The sequence below is a fragment of the Lepeophtheirus salmonis genome, chromosome Z, assembly GCF_016086655.4.
Source record: "Lepeophtheirus salmonis chromosome Z, UVic_Lsal_1.4, whole genome shotgun sequence".
In the NCBI taxonomy this organism is placed as follows: Eukaryota; Metazoa; Arthropoda; class Copepoda; order Siphonostomatoida; family Caligidae; genus Lepeophtheirus; species Lepeophtheirus salmonis.
The window spans coordinates 11855848-11872640 of NC_092584.1; the positions used below are offsets into that span (position 1 = coordinate 11855848).

The 16793-nt window shown below is 30.8% G+C and overlaps 1 protein-coding gene across 1 annotated transcript; it reads right to left on the reverse strand.

Moving 5' to 3' along the window:
• Window positions 1–3497: 3497 nt before the first annotated feature.
• LOC121130239 (uncharacterized) lies at window positions 3498–4609 on the reverse strand. Its single transcript, XM_040725994.2, has 2 exons — window positions 4512–4609; window positions 3498–4456 (listed from the first exon to the last, which is right to left on the reverse strand). The coding sequence occupies exons 1-2, from the start codon at window positions 4518–4520 to the stop codon at window positions 3815–3817; spliced, it is 651 nt and encodes a 216-aa protein (XP_040581928.1). The 5' UTR covers window positions 4521–4609; the 3' UTR covers window positions 3498–3814.
• Window positions 4610–16793: the final 12184 nt, after the last annotated feature.

The following is a 16793-nucleotide window of genomic DNA, read 5'->3' on the forward strand; positions in this document are numbered from 1 at the left end:
TCTTCGGGGGTTCAATGATGAATGATGCTTCAATTGAGGAGAAGAAGGGTTTATATATAATTCATTTGTTTTATCCTTCAACTATTTTTCAATGTACGCTAATTTGAGGGTGTTTTCCATATTGTAAATGTTTGTTGCATTGAAATTAATTATATCCATTTTAATTTAGACGGATGAACATCCTTGTTTAATATTTTTATTCATGAGAAAATATGCAAAAGTCAACATCAATTGCCTATGAATCTTCCTTTCGAATTAAAGTTACAAAACTACAGAGTATACATTCAATTAGAGCACATTAATGATTATTATTTTTTAGAAGTACGATGAATATTAATCTTAAAGTTTCGAAAATGATAATTATTGGGATGTTATTATACCAGTCAACTGTAAATCTTAAAATAGATGATGTACTTGCTTGCTCTGGTTCCATACTTCAAAAATCACCTAAGGATTTCTGCATAGACATATTATTCTTTGACAATCTACATTTGGCTCTTCTAAAACCAGTTTTTAGTGTCTCGCCTGTTTTTACAGCCAAGTCGGGGTTCTTTCGTTACAGGAGCGAGTGCACTGATGTCTGGGTGGAACCTATGGACAAGCAACCCTCCACTGCTCGTCAAATCTAGATAACGAGAAAGACAGTTATCTTGATAGGCTTTACCTGTAAACTTAAGCGAATTTCGGTCCAAGCCCTCCCGTCTGGGACCACAGCCAGCTGAGAGATGATGATAGAATACCTGCAGACATCTATCTAGCATCTATTGAAAGTTATTCAGCAAAGTTTCAGCGATTTTAGATGAGCAGTTTTTATGGTCGTTTGAGTGAGTAGATGTGAGTATTTTTGGGAAAAAATTTCAAAAATTTTTATTCATATTTCTATACAATTCACCCAGTGATGTTCCCATTTTTGTATTTTCGTCAGGAGAAGTGTGTAAAAATGCTAGATAGGTTTGACTTAAGATATTAACAAGGAAAGATGAGGCAAAATGTTTGAAATTAAAAGTAAAAGAAAACTATGAATTATGTTCAGGATTTACATAACTTATATGTAAATATAAGATATATATTATATAAATATCCTTCGTAGACTTATGTATTTTTGTTTAAATAACTTTTATAATTTTATTGAGCATAATTACGATTACAATACTATGAACTATGGTTTTAATTAATAGTTTATGTTTCTGGTTTATTCTAAAGAAAAATACATAATCCTGTCCAAAACGTTGACTAGTATGAAATTACATAGGATTAATCTTAGTCAAAAGACGTGATATTACAATGAACACTGTAAGAGATGAAAAATCACATTTACAGAACTTTAGACAAAATGAAAATTAGAGATAAGAAAAAACCATTCTTGATATATATATATATAACGCTTTTTCCCCTTATAGTCGCTTTAAATACAACTACCTATTATCTACAAGTACTGTCATCTTCACATTGAGATTGTAAACTTTTCAGAGCTCCCTTGTAATTATCTAATTGATGTTAAAAAGGATTGAATATTGAAACTACAAAAACTTCTAAATCAAGCAATAAATGTATTTTATTGACATACAATCAATGTTACTATTGTAAGGCTATGTTATTATGAAAAAAGAAAGATATTGAATTTTTTTCTGCCTAAATTTTCAATTTATACAGAATATTAAGAAGGAATGGTCACCATTAAATATTAGTATCAATTAGAAAGTATTTTCCTAAGAGAAGTTTTATTTTGAAGGAAGCAAAATGAAAGGTTAAGACAAGTAACTATGTGTCAAAAATTATTTTTTTAAGGAACACTTTAATTTACATAAATATATTCATATTTGAAGATTCATTTATGTTTGAATGTAATAATATTTTTTTTATTCCTTTCTTAGTCATAAAAATAATGCATAATTTTTTAGCATTATAATATTAAGTGCTTTACATACATTTCCATTAAAAAAAATAAAAAAAACAGCTTTTATCAGTCACATCGATATAAATTTTATTAAAAAATGATATTTTAAAATCAGAGATACTTAAAATTAACCCTTCTTTACTTATCTTTAAATCCTGGCACGTGTTTTTATTTTCGGTATGTTGATTTATTTATAGATATATATATAATATAGAAATAAGAAACTTTAATTTAACCTTTCTTAAGTAACGTTAATTTACTCTACAAAACTATTATAAAAACCGTCAAATAAAAATGAAGTACTTCTGTCGTATTCCAATATTTTGTCTAAATAGGTTTGTCGTTGTAATAAAAAAATTCGTTATTGCTAAAAACTCAAAACTGACATACTATCATATAGGTTGTACACCCCTAAATTAATAAAATAAAATGAAAACGGTGATAAAATCCTTCTGCATGTTTTGGGTGCCTACTCCGTATATCAACAAGTGATATTTCTACATACTGCGTTTGAATGCAACCCATCTAATTGCTACACCTGTTCTACTAGCCAAATATAAAAATTGATAATACCCGGTGGACCATTGAAATATGAACACTTCTTAATTCCATTATTAATTAAGGTTGAAAACAAAATTGAGCTCACTAGCTTACGTACAAATGAGACTTGAACGTGATTTATAAATTTCCATACGCGCACTCCAAGCAGTCTACAACTTCAGGAAGTCCTAAGCCTTGTAGAGGAAGAAGGGCTCTGTTCAAAAGGCCGAACTGGTCCCGAAGAAGTTAAAACGGACAACCCAAGCCAGTCCAGTCAAGTCTAGGAGGGCCTCTGCAAGAGATCTCGTTGTTTCACACTAGACTGTCTAGAGAGCTGTAAAAGATGTGGGTGGGATTGAGCCTTTATAGGAAGGTAGATGCAACTTTTGACACCGGGAATGAAAGAATCTGATAGCACTTGGACGCCATAACACATGATTATTTCAGCAGGGGATGCCAGAACTTCCACCGCTGCTTGAAAGCCATAATAGCTGCTAAGTGCGGGTACATTAACTTAGCCACACAAGCTATTTATTTGACTAATTTTGTTGAAATTCTATCTTGTTAAACTTCAAAATTCAAAGTGTTTAGGTATAAACTCCTCCGTAGTTTTGATTGTGAATTTTATAATTCTTTTATATATAAAATTATGTGTAATATTTATTATTTTTAACGAACTTTAGATGCCAAAAATGTATATATTAATTTTGAAAAGTTTAAATAGAATAACAGAATGTAATGAAATAAAATCTGATATTACATTAGCATCAACACGTAGTAGAGATAGAAATAACAAAGGAACGACTTAAAAGCCTATATTAAAATCAAATTTACCAATCCTTGATTATAAATTGCCAAAAATAACGAATTATTCTTAAAAAAAGCATTTTCACAAGATCAAAAGTTGAATTTTTATGGATGTTTCAGAAGAATACTAAAAAGTTCTGGCTATTTAAGTTATTTTAAGGAGATATGAATCTATTTTATTGGGGTACGGAAAATCCTAGTTTACGAACGAAGGACTCAATTGAGATTATTATAATTTTAGAAAAATAATATATCAAATCATTTTTTGTCAATATTTATTTTGGACGGTAAATGGATGTTCCTTACTAGTCATTTGAATAATAGTGACTAACTGAAATTCAAGAAAAATTTAGGGCCACCCTGCTGTTACTTCTATAGCATAATTGTCACACATTATAAAAAAAGTGACTTTGGTTACTGCATCCTGTACTTTAAAAACATATTTATTTTTAAATTGAAATAACAACACTAGAAAATGTATTTTAGCCATTTTATAGTTAGCTATGAGTTAAATATAATTAGGGATATAATAAATAAAAGCGATTAAAAACCTAATGAAAAAGACTCAACTTAATAGTTATAAGTTGTCAAAGGATCTTCAGAATAGAGTGTATTAGATGTTAAATAAATATCCTGACTGCCAAGTCCAGTAGCCTTAGTGAAGGACACTTGATTGTTTCCGTTATACGAACCATCGTCGTAGTCATTGGGATTCGCGGCAGCAAAGGCAATTTGAGCAGCTACAGCATCAGCAATCTCAGGATAAGGGATGGGAACATCCTGAGGGAGATGTGGAGCAGAGGGATGATAGCCAGTCTCATCAGCATACCAATCCACAACATAGGTTTGTCCATCAGGGCCCACATATTCATAAGATCCCTTCATCACAACGACTTCAGTGTCTCCAACAAATTTGGTTGTTCCCTCTGCCTCTTGTTTGATTCCATTTTCTGATTGGAAGGAGTAGACAAAGTTACTGGGGCCATCTAGTGTTCCTGGAGGATTATATGTGCTGCTGAGAAGGTTGATGATGGGGCGTGATTTGACAATCGGAGGGGACACGTTGGATACAAAGGAGGGAGGACTTCCAATAGCAGTAGAAAATACATTGGTATTTGATCCATATGTAGCAAGAGGCGAGTTGGAGGATCGAATAATTCCACCGCATACGCCCGATAAGAGGACTGAGAGAACTAGGGCTGATGAGTATACCTGAATTGAATAGTTAAATAGTGTTATATTATTTGCTTCTATTTGATGTTCTTACGAATGCCATATTGCTGTGTTCTTTGTGAACTGATGCTTTTTGGGGTTAGAATTGGAATATTTATAACCCAAATGATAATTTACTTCTTACGCTTTTTCTTTCTAGACTGCTACTTTTGTAATCTTAAATTGATGTATTACAGGCACATTCCTTCTATTAACAGTGTACATACATATATATAATTATCAACCCATTGCTTAGTATATATAGTACACATGAGCTTGAACTCTCCACACTAATTATATTATAATTATAAACACTTTTTCGAAACGCCCAAAATAAAGAATATGAAACTCAAAATCAATTACTAATCAGTCTATTTTAATTCTAGTTTTTGTATGGGATATAAAGGCAATTGAAAAAGTCCCTAGTTACAGGAAGAGTTTCAACATTTGACGGGACATACAGGCTCCTCTGTTTAAAATGCATCACTTTTTGTTATATTTAAAAAAATAACATTAAATTTTGAAGATTTAATTCATAAATAAAATCAAGGTACACCTTAATTACATTATCAATAAATATAGTAGCCATTGCCGTATGACCTCTTCCTGTCTGGTGCAAAAGGTTGCAAGTTTTTAAAAAAAAGCTCAGATCTAGGTTGGATCAAGCAGTAATGATGGAGGCCGTCAGTTGGTCCTTTGTAGGGTATCAGACTCCCAAAATCTTCCCCTTGAGATGTCCAAAAATAACAAAGTACAAGTGGGAACAGTAAAGGCTGTAGGGAGACCAAGAAACTTTCTTTTTAAGCTTGACTCGACCCAAAGACTTCAAAAGGAAAGTAGTTGGGTTTTGCAATGAGCTACGGAAATACATCTTGAATAAATGAACATTTTTTTTTATGTATTTTATTTTAAGAATGTGTTATGTTCTTAAAATAACACATTTAAGATTGTGTTATTTTATAACAATAAATCAAATATAAGTGTCAAGGTGCGCTTGTGTCACAAGCATAAATTGGAATTTGAGTCGTATTTCCATTTGCTCTATTATTGCCCAAAAATACTTCACCTCATTGGAATGATAGAGCGTAAGATTCTTGGAACATATAATGTAGTCCTGAGACCTTCTGACTGGCTTACTGCAACATCACCTTAGCACCATTAGACATTTCAAATTGAGTTTCTAATTGCCAAAGTTCAAGGAATTTAAAGCTAGAATTCCATCATTCCTGTAGCTCTCATGTTCCCGCAGATAGATGTACAAAATTCGGGATTTGGGGTTCGCCTGAAAGAAAAAGTTTTATCCCACAAGTGAAAATGAATAATTAGTTATGTTTATCTAAAGTCTTGTGTCCGTCAGCTCGCTTCCCATACTTTTTCGTCTTATTTTAAAATTATTTAGTAATATTGTCAATATGTGTGTTTATATTTGGTATCAAGCCTTCGAGTTGGGCGCCTTCCCCTTCTGTTATAGTAACCGAGTGGCCTTCACACCTATGTTTTTTCTCCCGTCTCCTTCCTTGATGGATATTTCGTAAAAAGTTTAAATGTATGTAAATGATTGCTTTTAAAAAGATAATTTAATGACTTAACTTTATAATTGGAAATTGTATTTTATAAAATATTAGACTTAGGCCTGTTAAGATCTGGAATAAACATAAAAAAAAAAGAATGTGTTATGTTATATGACTTCTCAAAACATGATTATTTGAGAATATGGTATAAGACTTCCATGAACATGATTAATTATTCAATATAAGATATCTTTATAGGGTTTTATTATATTATTTCAAGATTTTTTTTAACTAAAAAAATATGTATATATATTTAGTTAGTTGCTAGGGTGATGTTTTTCCTTTATTTAATTGATATTCAATATTTATTTTGTCAAAAAAAAAAAAACTATATGTATTCTGCCTACTTAAAAGATCATTAATCATCAATGATTAACAATTAATTTACTCAAAATTGAATAATTGATTTATAAAACAAATTAAGATACATACATCAACATAATATAATTCTAATTACATATATATTTACAACAACTGAATTGTCATCAAACAATTGAATTGGTTAATACTTTAAGATGAAAGAAAGATTAATTTGTAAGAGTCTATTAAGTTATAATCAAACATGGCCCTGAAATATGGTATTCCTAAAAAAATAGCTACAATCGATTTCACCCTTTTTTTAATTCTGGAGATGGCTATAACTTCATCTCTAAGTAAATTAATAAGTTTAGTATAAATAAATTCTTTATTTTTCTAATAGATGGCTATAGTCATTTGTATTTGGCGTTGTATGAGTGTGATCAGTTTACGCTAGATGTCGTTAGAAATATAAGATTAGGTATTAAAAAATCTTTTTCAGAGAGTTAGGTCATTGTTGAAAAAATACCCTATATTTGACAGCTTTTCTTTAAACAATGGAAAAACGCAAGCCAGGCAGCAGCGGAAAATATTATTCAAGAAGAGCAATAAAATTTCTTGAATTTTTGCTCATGTAAATAAGTTGATATTACTTTTTCTGTTTTTCTACCTCTTATAACATACAAATTTAAAGACTGTATTAGGCCTTGTGGTATCCTTTGAAACTGTTGATATCACTAACTTTTCCTCCTATTTCAATTCTTACATGTCAACATTTGAAATTATATAGTAAAAACGATGGCGAATATATTACTTCTTCAAGAAATTTTTTAATGTTCAATAAGGGTACATAGTTGGAGCTAACTATTCAATTGGAACTAATTACATGAATTTATTCTTATTTTAATATAGTCACCTAACCACTTGTACTATAGGGAATAACTCGGCCGTGATCCACGGGATCTCGGGGAAGTCAAAGTTTGTTTCGATTGTTGTGCACAACCCCGAATATCTATGCTATTAAGCAAAATCCTTAAAAATTTAATGCTTTATAAGAGCTAGATTGACGTCAAATAGTCTGATTCAAAATGAATAGATCCAATCCAATTGAAGCCAAACATACGTAGTTCTGATCCCTGTGAATACTTTGTCGTTATATATTTCCCCTTTGACAATAAATGTAACGATATAGGAAATTGTAATTTTAATCAATAAATATAAAACTTGGCTATAACTTTCAAGGTAAATAAAAGTTTGACTCTTTGAAGGTGTCATTTGTTTGAAGTCACCTTTTTGTTTAAGAGTTAAGAGTATTTTTCACTTTGTAAACGCTTGTATCAAATAAAAGTAATTTAATGTAGAAACGATATATCTTCAATTTTTTTTTTTTAGTGTTGTTTTGACTTTAGTCAATTAAATCGAGCGAGTTTTTAAGAATAAACATGAAAAAATGTATAAGCTATCCCAGGACTTCTGGTCTATTAATTAATATTCAGTGCGATACTTTCAGTATGTACCAGGGTCATTTGAAAAGTCCGTGGAAAGTACGAGAGATGGAACTACTGGGGCGTATCGAGGTTTATGTTTAGTTAGTAGCATCTTCCCATGGACAATTTGCCGAATTGACATTTGGCCGATGGACCATTTACGACACTTAAAATAACTTTTTTTTATTTCTTATTGAATATTTTAAAGTACTATTACATCAATTTTCTTTTTTTTATGAGCACCCATGAGCTACTGAAGCATTCTTCCAGTGAATTTTAGGGTTAATCAACGTGTTTATCCTAAGAAAAGAATACTATGTCTGAAATTTTAGAATTATGTGAGTACAAAGATCTATTAGGGCGTCTCCTAAAGTTTGGCACTTTTCTAAGGATCCTCAAACTTCAAGTGAGAAAACACTACTCATACTCAATCGATTTCAAAAATATTTGATCTATAATGCCGAAAATAGTAGGTGCTTTACTTTATCTTTTATTCAAAAATAATATTTAAAAAAAAGAGCCATAAAATATTGCAAAAGGTTAAAAATGCCGTCCAAGGCAAGTCGCTCATATTAAGGGTAGGTGTTACTTTTTAGCACAACTTTTTGGACTCAATAACATATTTTAAGCACTCAAGAAAGAAAAAAAATCTACCTAAATTCTCCCTTACCCGGAAAATTACTTTTTTACCTATGAATGCATATTTTTTTTAAATCTATTTTCAAATTAAAAAGAAGAAAGTCGGGATTGTCGTCCTCATTGAATCATTTTTATACTTCAAGCAATAGACTTATAACATTTTAAGTCTATAAAGTACAATTTCAAGGTCATATAAAAGGTTAAATTTTTATTTTAGTGCTTGTACCCTAAGGTTTCTAATTTTTAGGGTGACCCGTTAAATCGATTTCCTGTTGCTCTAAAAAAAATATGTTCAAAAAGTTTGAGTCTTCAAAGGACGTTTTTTACCCTCTATAGTCATTTGAAAATGAGTTTTTATTACCAACATTCTCTATTTGTAAGGGGATTCAGAAGTATCCATTTTAAAGTGTTGTTGCTGAATTTCAGAATGTTTCAATTTCAAGTTATGTCGGTGAATTTCAAAATGTTTCAATTTCAAGTTATGTTGAATTTCAAAAATTTCATTAAAGTTCATTGGCCAGAAATGTATCACTATTTTTTATAGAGTGTTTAAAAGATGTTCTTGCATCCGAAACGTAGGACTAAAATTGAATTTGACTTTAACATCCACCCCTCTACCCATTTTTTATGAGAAGGTTAAAAATCCAACAAGTAATTGAACATGCAGCTAGGCTTGGGCGCCATTTTTAATATTTTGCAATAATGTTTTGATCGTATTTTTGGAGAAAAATTATTTTTTAATCATAATTAAATTAAAGGATTTGTTTTCGTCAGTACTTTGACCCAATTTTTTCAATCAGTTGACTCCGCAAATTCCTTTCCTACTGAATTTTGTGAATCATTTGACAAAGACTAAATTTATAGTTACTCCCAAATGGGCGCTATTGCTCACATAAGTCTAAATTTGAGACATATCGCACTTTTATTTGTTTAAACATCCTAACAAAACATTATTTAAATCGGGTATGTTCATATTATAAATTTTATAAAAAAAATTTAATCCTGATCAAAAAAGTTTATAGTAAAAAACAAACATATTTATTATTTTTTTAATAACTTCTACAGAACTTCCAGCCCCAGTTCTGTAGACGCTCCTATAGTGGTATGCTGTTTATTTTATTCAACTCTAGGAGAAGTACTTCCATAAACCCCAAAATTTTCTAAATTACCACATTTTGGGTAATTTACCCGTGTTTTTCCGAATACTGGGTTAGAAAGTCACTTAGAAACAAAATCATACAACTCAAAATATTGAGATAAAATCAAGCGTCTATGTTCAAAATTAAGCTCAAATATATATATATATATATATATTTTTTTTTTTTTTTTTTGAATGTACATTCAAAATTTTCTCTAGTTGTACGGACTCGACACAAAACGATCTTTTTATAGATTTTATGTCCAAAGAAAATTATATTTTTATTTCTATCTTCATCAATAACGAACGTGTTCATGTGTGTACCCACGTATATATTTGTGGATTAATTCTAATCAAATTACTTTATACTCGTCAAATTAGATCTACATATAGATTGAACAATTTTTGATTTTGATTTGTTTGGCTAATATCAATAATGTTATTTTTGTACAAAAGTATCTTTCATGTTTTTTAACATTTTCCAAATAAATAAAATTAATTTTCAATCATTTTGGTTACTTTACTGAAGCTATCGTCTTCTGAATAACGCAAAAAAAAAATCGCAGGGTTATCAAACTAAGGTGGTTAGGTTTTCATAACTTTCGTAAGATTTTTGGAAAACTCAAATTGTTCTCATTGTGTTTATTATTATTTTTAACTCTTTGTGTTTTCCTTCCATGGAAATTCCTAATACATCTTAATTATTCTATAATATGAAGTTTTTTCTAGCTGATTCTCGAATATTCTAGGATTGATAATTATTATTCATCGTCTTGATTCTTTCAGATTGAGGCTTTGGAAACAAAGAAAGAAGTTGTTCTATTATAATGGACCTTTGGTTATCAAAATTTATGGAACGCCGTAGCTCAATGGACAACGCACTGGGGAGAAACTATTCTTTAGAGCAGTACAACTTCATCTGACCAATTACAAAAACATAAAAAAAATATATATATATGTATAAAAAAATATATAAAACATATCTAAAATGAAGAGTCCTGACATATTTGTACTATTAAAAAAATGATGGTCGGTCTGTTTGTCGATCCCGAATAAGTCCTAGCAATGCCGGATAATCCCATTTCTTTCTAATGATTTACTACTATAAGTTGACTGTTTTATTTATTCCATTAGTTTTAGTATTTTAATGACTGCTTTTATGGAATTAAAATAGCTATTTACTATAAAAACAAATTTATTTTTCCATAAAAGACACTCTTTCTATAGGTTGATTTCTAAAGGTTAAAAAGGAGAAAGGGTATAAAATTCTTTGAGTTGGACTCCTGAGTGAGGACTAAATATATACAACCGCCTTCCCCCTCCCCTAATATTCTTCATATCATTATAAAAAGAAAGTTTGTGTTGGTGTGTACGTCCACACCGTTGAACCAAGGAGTCAGAAATTTATGTTGGGTGCCTCTTTTGAGCCTGGTCAGGCTAAGACAGGGGTACTGATTTTTATGAAAGTCATATAAGCGACTATACCTAAATTAAAAAAACCGTTTTTTGGAGCACAAGGAGACTAGAAAAAGGGTTCAGTTATTAAACAAAAAGGGGCTGGCGTCTTAAAAAAACAAAAAACAAGTATACGATTAATGATGTTTGTTAAATTTATTCGTAATCAAAAAAGTTATTGGAAAAAAAAAAAATTGGTTAAAATAGCATGTTTGTTTTTTTCAGTTGCAAAAAAATTAACTTCCAATGAAAGTTTGGATTCGTTAATAAAAATAAAATTTGTAGAAAATTTGTCTGGATATTCGTTTGCATATAAATTTGACGCATAAAAATTGTTATTTAACTGAAAAATCTGTCATTTTCTGAATGAAACAATCTATTTCGTCATTATATCATCGTTAGAATAAATTATGGCTCTTTTATATACAACTTGGGACCCGCCAAAAGGGTCAATAAAAATAATTTGTGAATAGTTATTGAACATAAAATGTAATATTCCAACATTAGGTTAGAAATATTCTCAATTTTCAAAGCATTTTATTTCATAATTTTTGCTATATTTGCAAAAATGAACAAGTTATCGCGTGTTATTTTTGAAAATCATTATTCTCCATAACTTTTTTTGTCTTTGCAAGTACAAAAAAAATATTGATAGAACTCTGTTTTTCTTTACAATGGTAATGAATGCTATTTACAATTTTTTTGCAAAATTAGTGCAAAAAAAGTTTTTTGCATTTTACATCACGAATGTCGATATTGCAATTTTTTGACAAAAATAAAGAATGCAGTTCTCATTTGGACAACTTTTTAAGTATATATGTTGGTATGTTCTTTAAAGTTTATAGCACATTTTTATTTTATTTTAAATTCATAATAATTGTACTAAGGTTACAAGAGTAAATAGTTAGAGAACTTGGAATGATGAGACTTTGTGGATTACCTTACTAAACCAGATTTATATATAGTGTGTTTAGTATATGTAGTATAAAGTATAGTAAATTATCAATTCCGTCGTTATCATCAAAGTGAGATATTTAGAATTATCAGGATCTTTCTGGACAGTAAAGAAATATTAATAATTGTTAGTAGATGTAGAATATAGAAGTATTTTCTCAATAATTTTTTTTCAAATTTATTTAACATTTCTACCCCTTTATTGGTCCGAGCAACGCCGAGTAACCCTTTGCTTGTCTTTTATGAAGATTGAAGATGCTTTATTAAGTACAATGATTACAAACGTATCGTTACAACTACCACTCTTATTAGTACGGATCCATAAAATTGCTAAGACACATCTAACAAATCCTTGAGAAAAATCTATATAAACAATTTTTGGGCCTATGAAAAGGTATACCGTAGTCTTTACCCCCCCACACACACACACCCAATTTACCTCACAGATTAAACTATGTTACATTCATAGAATAAATGGAAGGTTTTCTTTGTGAAAATTGTACCAAGTGGTCCATTAACATCCAAACACTTTGAATTTTAAACTTCAACAAGATATAACTTTTTAATTAACAGTACTAATTTCAACAAAATTAATACTATAAATTATCTGTAATTGAGCTTTTTTAATAATTAATGTGGCCGTCCTTAGCGGCCATTATTGCTCCAAGTGGTGGTGGAGGAAGGCCTGACTCCCACTGCGTATGTAGTACTCTGTCATAGCGTCCCAGTGTTGGCTGACAGTGTCTTTGAAGGCCTTGATGTTTGGAAGACCACACTGTATTCCTTGCCTCGACATGCACCCATATAGTATAGTGGACGGGATGGGCATTAGGGCTATAGGGGAGAACAAAAGTGTCCAAAAAAAATTCAAAAGATATCATAAGACTCATTTAAAAGAGTCTTGCAACGGAAGAGATATGATTCTTTCATTTCGGGTGTCAAAAGCTGCCTCTCCATCCTCACAAGGCTCTTTTCATCCACTTTTTTTATAGTTCTCCAGGCAATTTGGAGTGCACCCTCGAGATCTCTTGTATGGGCCCTCATGGACTTGAGGGGATTTACATACACTGTTTTTTCTTAACTCAAACGGATCCAGTTGGACTTTTTTGACTGAGCCTTTCTTCCTTTCCAACGTTTCAAACTTGCTGACGGCGTAGACATTGATCCTAGAGCCACCCAACTTTTAGCGTTTGAAATTTTGTCGATCACGTTCAAGTGTCATTTTTCTTTCTTTTTTACGTTAGATAGGTGGTTTTTTTTTTTTTTTTTTTTTTTTTTTTTTTTTTTTTTTTTTTTTTGTAACTCATTATTTATTCTTTAATATATCGAAATAGGAACTCATTTCTATCACTTTAATTAATTATTTAATTATTCATATGATTGCTCATCTATCAGAGCTTATAAAAAAACTTGAGAAACTTGCTACATGACATCAAGTAGCAATAATAAATATCTTACAACAAACCCATTTCAAAACTGAATAGCTCTAAAATAGAAGCGCTTATGATGTACAGAATGAGATAGGACTTACATATCATTAATAACATTAACCTTTGAACAGCTCATCAAATATTTTTGTAGATAGCAAGCTAATTCTGTAACTATCAAAATATAAATTACCATATTTTAATGAGAAATAACCTTATTTCTTTGAAATAATAATCTATTTATTTTATATATTATATCTTGATTCCGTACAACATTTTTTATACCCCCCTCCTCTTAATTTTCTCTACTCTTTCATATCCACTCTCCAGAAATGATTTTGAATTTTGAGCTATAAAATAACTAAACAAATTTCAATTTGCGTTTACATAATATTATAAAAGACCCAAGAGTTGTAAATCACAATCCCTGCTCGTATCAAAGATGAAAATCGGCAAAACATGCTTGGCAGCATCAGTAGATACCTAGGTGATGTGAAATCATTTTTCACGTCACCTAGGTTTGTGATACATAGGTTGTTCCTTAATGTTTTTGACCTCAAAGAAACTTTGAGTGGTAATCTCCATCTGTTTTATCCACTTGATATATTGGCATTATTTTTTGTTGAATTCTTTTTGAAAAAGTATCAAATCATTTACTTTTTCCTGTAACTAACTTTGTAATTGATTGTATGCATTTTCCACGTAGCTGTGTCAAATGTACTTTTTATGCTGCATAAGTACTTTTATACTTTTAGAAATTTTGGGAGATATACGTAAATAATTAAGAACTCAGGTGTATTTAATAGAATATATTGCCACTTCAATATACAACTACTTCAACACTAATTTCTGGCAATTACGAACAGATTTATGAGCCTATAGCGTACATTATATATTACGTACGCTATATAGTATATGTATTGAAAGTGCATTCATTGTGTATTCGTTTGATGTTCACTCATTGACTCACTTTAAAAACATAATCCTTTATGTATATTTACTAGGATTAAAGAACAATAGCAATGAAAAGTCATGTGATTTAGATAATAATGGCTGCCTTTGCTTATGAGACGTCAGTATCTATAATGTATCACGCAACTTTCTATCGAAAAGAAACAGGGTTCCAATCAAGGTTACATTGTATAAGTGTTTACCCTCATGTAATATTTTTCTTTCTATCTCGAAATTGGAGGCAGCCTAAGCATCAGTGGGGGGGGCTGGAGGGGTTGTTTTGCTTTTTAAGAGATTGTTTTTTTTGTCAGGATGTCAAAGTTTTACGAAACAATAGTGCTAAAAAAATCCGAATACAACTAGGGACGACGGGAGAAACAGAACTAATTCAATTTTATATAACATTCAAGGTTCTGAACACTGGTAAAATGAAAATAAGTAAAAATCAACAACTAACAAAAATAAATTGTATATTTTTATGTATCTAAGTAGGTAATACAGCTTTTGAACTTATGCTGGCGTGAGATTGTGAGATCTTATGCCAACTTTCTACATTGTATTTCAGTTGAGAAAATTCTTTTCCAAATAATACAGATTTATCTTCCAACGGTACCTCCAACAGGAAGGAGGTGGCTATGTCTCAGGGAGAACCAATATCTAAGTCTTTTTAAAGTAGCAACATACATGAGAGGCTAACTCGTCAATCGAAACAGCAGAAAGTTATACATAAAGCATAGAAAAAAGATTTTAGCCTATCTTGAGATAAAACTTCAACTATTTATTCTTGCAATCTGTACAATTATTCCTTATCTCTCAATTTTCTTGATGGTATCGAATAAGAGGTAGAACCCGAAAAAGTTATATAATTGAGCAAAATTCGAGAGATGTTATCGCTCTTCTAAAATGATGAGCGCTCTCCCGCTCTCGCTCCATTATTTTGAGCGGTGCTCTCTAATGCTTGTCGACAATTTAGAATAAATAACTTGTATTTTTTAATCTGGGAAAACAGCTTGTTGTATGTAGATTTAAACTATTAAGAAGTACTCTACAAATCGAATTATTTACAGTTTAATTGGTTAATGCTTCAATATACCCTAAAAATGGATTTGCAATAGTCTATCAAATTGTAGTCTAACATATTTAAAAGCGCTACCTTTCTATGTAACATGTATTTAATTGCCACCGGTCGATTTTTCTATATATTTTTGCCTTACAATTGTTCTTAATGTTCATTGCTTAAATTCAAAGTACTTCTTGTTAAGCTATGCCCGAGCATCGTTTATAATATGAATAATATTCTATAGGTGGAAAAATTGGCAAGCGACAAACTGACTTTGGACTCTTTCAGTTTCTAATAAAAGGGAAGTTTGCATTATAAATTAAGGCAAGTACATGTATAAGAAAAGTTACGTCACGAGATTTCAGCGCCCCCTTGTGACAGATATCGAATGGCCCAAAAAGAAATTGAATACAAAAATGGTTTTATTGAGCTTACATACACGATTAATTATAATAAACAAATGTAATAATTACTTTCATAATAATTTCTTTAATTTACTTTATTTCGCATACAAATGCCTTGACTTCCGAAAGTAGAAGATATAGAATATATTTTCTTTGACAATTAAGCAAATTGTTTTCGTAAATGTATGGTGCACGGTAAATTCGATAGAACATATTCATACAAGGACAATTCGTATAAAACATTTCCGTATAAGGACAATTGGTATAAATCAATGAGGAAACGGGGATAAAATTTATGAATTTTCATTTTGTACCCCAAATGTGGGGGGTGTTTACTGGTACCACCGATACTTAAGTAACTACTAAGAACCCCTTACACCCCCCCCACATATACCCCGAAACATCCAAAACAGAATGAACTTGAGCTCTATAGCTTAAGTACAAGTCGAGAAAATGACACTTGAACGTGATCAACGAATTTCCATTTGCGCACTCCCAGCAGTTGGGCATCTGCAGGAGCACTGTATACACCATCATCAAGTTACAAACCTTGGAAAGGAAGAAGGGCTCTGTCAAAATGGCAATCTGGACCAGGAGGAGTTAAAGAAAACAGTTAAGGCCAATCTCCTGAAGTCCATGAGGGCCCATGGAAACATTACCCCCACCCTACACCTCAAAGGGGGATACATTAATGATTAATAGAGGTCAGACACACATTATTTATAATATTAATTTTGTTGAAATTCTAGAGTTGACTATTAAGTTACATCTTGTTGAAGTTTAAAATTCAAAGTTTCCAAATTTTCATATACAACTTGATATGAAGAAAATCAGACAGTTGCGAAGAAGAAATTCACTAACTAACTTCTGACTATGAGCCTTTAGAAGAAAAAGGATGATCAATAATACTATTTTATTTGTGAGATAATGCAATAATTAACTACCTAAGCACAC